General features: G+C 51.9%; 1 protein-coding gene across 1 annotated transcript; it reads right to left on the reverse strand.

The window, feature by feature from the left end:
- Positions 1–3,260: 3,260 nt before the first annotated feature.
- CCR9 (C-C motif chemokine receptor 9) lies at positions 3,261–7,077 on the reverse strand (the record flags this gene model as incomplete). The annotated part of the gene is made up of 3 exons (XM_082754695.1): positions 6,976–7,077; positions 4,755–4,815; positions 3,261–4,406 (listed from the first exon to the last, which is right to left on the reverse strand). Exons 2-3 carry the CDS (start codon positions 4,770–4,772, stop codon positions 3,261–3,263), a joined length of 1,164 nt encoding a protein of 387 aa, XP_082610821.1. The 5' UTR covers positions 4,773–4,815; positions 6,976–7,077.
- Positions 7,078–7,295: the final 218 nt, after the last annotated feature.

A 7,295-nucleotide genomic window follows, 5' to 3' on the forward strand; every position in this document is an offset into this window, starting at 1 on the left:
AGCTTTCTTCAGGTGCTGCTTATTTCTGTGTCCTCACAGGAGTTTTCTGCTGGGGAGAGAGGCTGCACCGCTTCCCGTCCCTGCGCTCCAGCAGGAGCAGCAGCCCCGAGCACCACGCTCAGAGGCTGCCCCACGATCAAGTCTCAGTGACGCCTAGCCTGGAGCAGGAGAGAGCTGCAAAAGTGAAGTTTGCACTACCAAATGTACGTGGGAGTGCATCGCACCTCGCTGTGCAGCTCTGCAAGGAAGGCTGTGGCTGCTGAAAGTCTGGGAAAGCCTCCAATGACCAGCTTTTAGCCATACAGAACGACTTCCTTGGTGCTAGGGCCAAGACGCTCCCAGCCCTAATGCTGTCTTACATGGGTTTTAACTTGCCTGTGCCCCAAATACTGGGCTTGGCACGCCCAGCACGACAATCTGCTGTGTGGGCCTTGTGAAAACACGTGGCTGCCACAAGACGACGATATTAGTCCTTCAAGTGTCGCCCTGTAGCCCATACACAAGGTTTGGAAATTCCACTCACTGCGCCTTGGCGGTGGCTGCAGCGCCCACCGCCCTCCTTTCTGCAGCTTTTTGGCTCTCTGGAAGAGGCGTTCCAGTAAAGCCTGTCCATGTGTCTGGCAGCTTTGTCTGCAGAAAGTGAAAGTCTCTCACGGCTGTCCTGTCGCTTCCTCTCCCCGCACCGCAGCCGGGCTGGCGTGCCGCGCCGTGCAGCTCCCACTGCGTGAAGCTGCAGCCTGACCTCGTGCTGCAAGAGCATGGAGGAACTTGGAAAACACCTCAAAAACGGTCAAAAACACTCGAACCCATCTCCAGGGACCCTGGTGGATGGAGTGTGTCATGTCTTGTTCCAGGAGCAGAGGACGCATGGCACAGCCTGTGGGGTGAAAATGTGAGGACGGGGCCACACGGCAAAATTTTGGGGTCTGGCTGCGGGGTGGGGAGAGGGGACACAAGGCAGGGAGGAGGTCCCTGAGGAGCAGCCACCTCTGCACCGAGCCCCGGCAGGAGCAGCCTGACTCAGAGCAGGACGCAACGTGACCGGGGGATGACCCGGCGGCCCCAAGCCCGCTGAAAGTTCACCGCCGTGTCAGCAGCCTCAGCAGTTTCACTCGCCGACCGAGCATGAGAATTTCCCACCACGCTTCTGCCGAGCGAAGGCGCAGCTTCTACCTGCACGTCGAAGCGCAGCTGCCCCAGGAGCCCCTGCCTCATCGCCACCCCGCAGCTTGAGGCCGCCGGGTGTTGGGTTTGCACGCCTGCTTTTTGGGAGGACGGCAGTTCAGAAGGTATTTGGGAGCGGGGTAAGTCGCCTTGCTTGAATAATGGCTATAGAGAGGAGTGCCAGGAGAGGGGTGATTTCCCAGGTCCTCCTTTCCACCCTATGGATGGGCAAGCTCAGGAGGGATTTTTTTAGGTGATCTACTGTGTGTATTTGAAGTTTTTAAAAATCTGGGGGGGAGGAAATGGCTTAAAAGACTTACTGTGAGTGCCGAGGCAATCAATCCACACAAAAGTGGAGGTTTTGGAGCACCCCCCAGCTTGACATGGCAGCCAGGGCTGTGACCTTCGTGTGACATCTCAGGGGACATCTCGGGGGACACCAGCCTCCTTCACTGCTCACCCCACACACGGGCTCCCCTGTCACCCCTCTGGGCAGCGAGGAGCCCCTGGGTCGGAGCATGGATGCCCCAAGCCATCGCAACCCCATTTTGTGTGTGGAGACGGGCACGTCATTGTACTTCAGTGTGCGTTGTGCCTCTGGTTTTAGGCTTTCCAAACTTACTGGGAATTAAAAACATAGGGGAGGCTATTTGCTCCTTCTCAAATGGGGATGGAAACAGGTTGTGTGTATGGGTGAGAAACTGGTATGGGATCGTAGGCAAAGACACCACCCGTTCACCCCTTCAGTGTATGTGATGGCGCCGTTGTTGAAGGGAATTTCAGCTGCTACTTGACTTGAGCTCGACATAGATCGCAAAAATACCAAACACATATAATAAAAAAATGCATGCGTCTTTCACCATTTCCTTCCCAAAGGGGAAAATAAAATAATAATATGAGACTAGAACCCTGTCTGCCCAGATTTAATGTGTTAGCTAGGAAAGTAGTGCCAGACCTTGCAGAAAACTGGTGTTCACCAAGACGCTTTAATGATTAATACACAATGCAAACAATTTCTCCTTGAAGAAAATAGTCACCAAATGCTGAAGCAGATTAAAATTGATTATTTAAAAGGAAGCCTCCTGAGGATTAAAATAAGTAATTAATGCTCAGGGGTGCCAGGGATGGGAATTGTGATGGCAAGCAGGGCACCTGCATCCTTATGGTGCCATCCTCAGCTCATCCAAAATCCGAACCTCTGCCTCCACCAGCCCAAAGAACAGTGTCTCAACCAAAATGTCATTAACAGTAGCTTTGAAACTTAACAACTCTGTCTTACTGGTCTTGGGTTAAATGCCTTTTGTCACCCTAGCAAAGGTACCAGCTCATAACAGGCAGGCTGTTGAATCATGGGCTTGGGGTTTGGCTGCTAGTAATTTTTTTCTCAGGGACAGAAAACTCAATATATCCAGTGGCCTTAAATTTTTATTGCGAGTCGTGGCTTGCCAATACAGAGAAATACAAGCTGCAGCAAATAAATTGAGCCTACTTTCACCCTAAATCAAAGAGCTAAAATACAGGGGGATTTAATTCTGTAATGAGCACGGAGGATCAGCTTTCCTTTGCAACAAGAACCGCCAGTCCCACGGAGCAGAATTGTGTCCGCGAGCACAGGGAGCAGCCTCCACATGCCGAAACCAAGCAATGGCTGACAAACGAGTTGATGTGGAGCTGGTCTTCAGCGAGGGCTCAGCTCCCTCCTGCCGCTCGCCATGGCTGGGAAGAAGGCTCGTCCTGCTCCAGCCGGGCTGGTGGTTCCCTGAGGGGCTTGCTATTTCGGGCTGTGGTTGGAGCCACAGGTGGGCTGGGTGCTTTGAGCTGTCTCAAAGGTAGCTCTGATCCTCTGTCAGCTCTGCTCACAGCACGTCCGGCTCCATTTTGCTGCATGGCGTTGAAGGTTTCCCTTCCCTGCGCAGCGAGGCCTGGTCTGGCCGGGCACAGCATGGAGGAGGTGCGTGAGGAGCCCTTGGTGGCCTTGCTGCCGCTGGCACCAGCTCGCATGGACCTAGGAGGTCCAGCCCTCCTCCGAGGCAGTCTTTGGGGTGCAGGAACAGTGTCCGAAAGGCCGTGCTTGGTACCCGTCAGGCGGCACTGGCTTAGACGAAGACTTGGCATGAGGCAGGAACAATGGAGGAGGTCAAATGGGTGCTGAGGGTGAGCGAGCTCCTCACCCGCCGCCGCCCCAGCATGGCGAAGGACCAGTTGGAGCTGTGCTCCTGGCTGTCGCACACGGAGGAGCACTGCTCCTGGCCCCTGGGCCTCCGCACGAGCCGGGCCAGCGCCGTCCTGAAGCGCTCACCGGCGAAGACGTAGAGGAAGGGGTTGAGGCAGCTGTGGAGGAAGGCAATGCTCTGGGTGACCTGCAGGCCAATGTCCAGCCCGTTGGTGGCCCGGCAGCTGTAGACCACCCCGGTATACGTGTTGATGGTCTTGACCAGCAAAACGATGTTGTATGGGAACTGAGAGAGGAGAAAGGCGGTGATGATCATGGTGATGATCTTCAGCGACTTCTGCTTTTGGCATCTTTTAGCTTGGAGGAGGGTGTTGATGATCAGGGTGTAGCAAATAACCATGACCAGGAGTGGGAGGAAGAAGCCTATTGTGACTTTCAGAGCCAGGACAGTGACCCTGAAGACCATGCTGACATTTGGCGGGTACATCATTTTGCACACAGCCATGTCGCCAACTTGCTTGCTTTGGCTGTACATGATCTCAGGGATGCACAGGCCGATGGACGTCAGCCAGACGGCCAAGCACACGAGTTTGTTGTGCAGGAGCCGCCTCCGCTTGGACGTTTTAGCTTTCGTTGCCTGGACGATGGTGATGTACCTGTCAAAACTGATGCAGGTTAGGAACAGGATGCAGCCGTAGAAGTTGATCTTGTACATGCTGTTGACGACTTTGCACAAGAAATTCCTGAAGACCCAGCCGTCGGAGGCAGCCTTGGCCCAGAAAGGGAGAGTAGAAAGGAGGAGCAGATCTGCGACGGCCAGATGCAGCAGGTAGCGGTCCATCATGCTCCTCCTGAAGCGGTATTTGCAGTAGATGAGAACGACCAAGGCGTTTCCCACTGTGCCCACAGAGAAGATGAGCCAGAAAAATACAGGCAGGAAGGCTCGAGCAAACTGCCAGACCTGCCTCCTGTCACACATGAGCTCCGTGTCATTGGCGGGGTTCCCATAGAGGGACATCACCGTGCTGTTCCTGTAGTAATCCAGGCTGGTCTTGCTAGGTTGGGTGACCTGTGGTGGGACACCAGGTAAATTCACGCTGAGGTGGCCCAGTAAAGTATAAATTTGCCCCTCTCCACCAGATGTAGCTTAAGATCCCCAACATCTCCCATTTTAGGGGGGAAAGCACAAAGGCTGCCAGCAAAACACAGTGGGTTTCAGATGGGTTGATATGCGCCCGCACCCAAGAGACGCTTCAAATACGTAACAAAATGCAAAATCCCAAGCTTGCAAAGAGGTATGGAAAATAGCTCTGTATTACTGCTATGGTGGGGCAGCACAGTTGGCTTTTGGGAGCAGAAAACTGATGTTGGGGGAAGGAAAAACCAAGATTGCACAGCAACGTCAGTGTGTACTCACTGTGCCTGCAAGGGCCATCTTCAGCCAAATCTCAGCTCGGTCTTGAAGGAGGCACCACAACCTGGGGAGGAAAGATAGGGGCAAAATAACTGATTTGAAACAGAACCGTGGATTTTTTATCTCAATTATTTTGTTTTTATAAAAAATTCTTTGGGACTTATGGTTAGCTCTCTGACACAGCTTTGTAACCCTTTGAAATGAGTCTGGACAGGAGATGAGCAAACCAAGCAGAAATTGATGTCACTGGTTTGAATTACTGAGATGTTTCCATTTTGCTAATAGACAGGCAGAAAAGATCCTTAATGCAGTAGAAATTACATTTAGGCTAAATTAGGGCTTCGGCTCCTCTCTGCCGCTGTGCTGATTGCATCCTTTGACTTACTAGAGTCACTGAGATTTCATTTTTAATAAGATGTAGAGTCCCCAGTGCACACATTAAAAAAGAAAGTCATCTGAAAGCACCATAACTCCCAAAAGCTGCATGAGAAAAAAGCAACACGTCTCTCTCAAACTGCCTAACAACAACTAACAAGGAAAAGTACCTGCCTTCAGGGGCAGCTTGCAGTGTTAAAATATTTGCATCCTCTGCAGTGACCGATAACGGCATCCCCTGCACTCTGCCTGCAGCAACTCTTATCTGCAAGCTGCAGCGCGATGTCAGGCCCTGTACAACAGCTCATTATGCCCCCATAACAAAGAACCTGTCTAGAAATTTTATTTTTTTTTTTTTTTTTGTGCAGCAGATTGCTTTGTGTTGGAGCCAGGCTGCCTCCACAAAAAGCAGAGCCCAGTCATGCAGCCACCACTGAGCCCCAACTTTTCCAGGGGGGAAACAGTGCTCACTTTTGTGTGTTTTCCATTTGGTTTCTCCCATGTGCCTGCTAAAAGCACCTGTGTTAACTGCAGCAAGCTGCAAGCAGCTTCTCTTAGGGACGTTAAGTGGGTTTTTGGGCTGCTCTCTGGTCCAAATTGCCCCTCGTGTCTTTGTGCACTCTTGGGAGGGGATGTTTGCAGGGTTTTGTAATTTGGTCCAACAAATGTAAAGCAGTTGTTTTCATCTATTGAAAAATTATTGTGTTCAGAAAGCAACAATTGAGATCCAAACCTTCCATTTTTTTGTCTCCGTGGAGCAACTTTAATGAATACAAATGATCTAGGAGTGAGGTTTGCAGCGTGAGTTCTTGGCAATAACAGAACATTAATCTCAGCGCGGAGCACTTGCTCAAAATAAACTGAAGAAATAAAAATAGCCATAACCATGTGCTCGGAGCTTTTTTACATCTTCTATCAAGACCTACACATAGAATTATGTTTGTCCCTGGAGGGTCAAATAGAGACATAAATTTAGTACCTGTGTTACCAAAACACTGCCCGTGCCCTGTACATAGCGGCTGAATTTCTGATGCACAAAACTCAAAATAGTTTTTCCTTATCCTCCTTTCAAAGCAGACAACCAGGGAAAGTAAAAATATGTAAGCAGATCGAAAGAAACCATCTATATAGCACCTATACAGAAATACGAAGACAGAGAAATTAAGACCAGCTTTAGCCACGGATATATGAACGATGCTGGGCAGTGCTGCACTAACAGGTGGGATGGCAAAGCCTCTGGTGGCAGCAGCCCCACAAGGGTCTTTTCCCCATCCCCATCCCCTTGTAACACTTGGGCTCATCACGGTAATGCAGATGCAGCCAAAAACTGAGCTGGCTTTGTACTGTCCAAGCAGCAGCGCATCACAAAGTCAGCCCCGCAGCAGAGAGCACAGCGTGCTAACCACAGCGGTGGCCTCACGCTGGGGTATTGTTGTCGCTGCACTTGCTACGCATTGTATTAATAATAGCAATAATTCGGTTTTAGGTATAACGAGCTTTCAGATGCTCTAGCGAGCACTTGATTTTCTCCTGCATGCTGCAAGTTGGCAGCCAGCAGGCTGCCCCTCGAGACAAGCAGGGGCAGCCCAGTAACCAGAATTCGAGACCCCTTTCCACCTATTTTTTGGGGAAAAACACGGCTCAAGGCATCTCTGCACAGCTCATCCTTCCCAGCAGCACCAGACCTGGCGGGCCCCACCTGCTGCAGGTCGCCTGCTCAAAAATCCCTTGGCACGTCCAGACCAGCCGTCGAGACAGAGCTACTTGGTTGGGGAAATTGTGGGAGCTCTGCGTACCCCCAGGACGATGCAAAATAACTGTGATGCCTCCTGTCAGTCTCCAGACCTACCTTGTGTTGCAACAGAAAAAAAAAAAATGATCCAAAGTGGGTGAGGTCGACAGCGAACTTTCCCAAAACCAAAAGGGCAATTTGTAACGCGGCGTCCTTCCCGCTGAGGCTGCGTGTGGGAAGCAGGCGCCCCGAAAGCAGAGGTGGCACTCACCGGGAGGGTCTCTGGGGGGAGGTCAGCCCGGCCCCGGCGCCCCGCTGCACGCCCTGCCCTGCCTGCTCTGTGCGCCCGCACCGAGCCCGGGGCTTTTTGAAGCCTGCGCTGGGTGTGTGCTCCCGGACCTGGGCCTAATCAAACCTCTGAGCGTTTGTTTTCTCTG

The sequence above is a fragment of the Aythya marila genome, assembly GCF_965140915.1.
Source record: "Aythya marila genome assembly, chromosome: 2".
Classification (NCBI taxonomy): Eukaryota; Metazoa; Chordata; class Aves; order Anseriformes; family Anatidae; genus Aythya; species Aythya marila.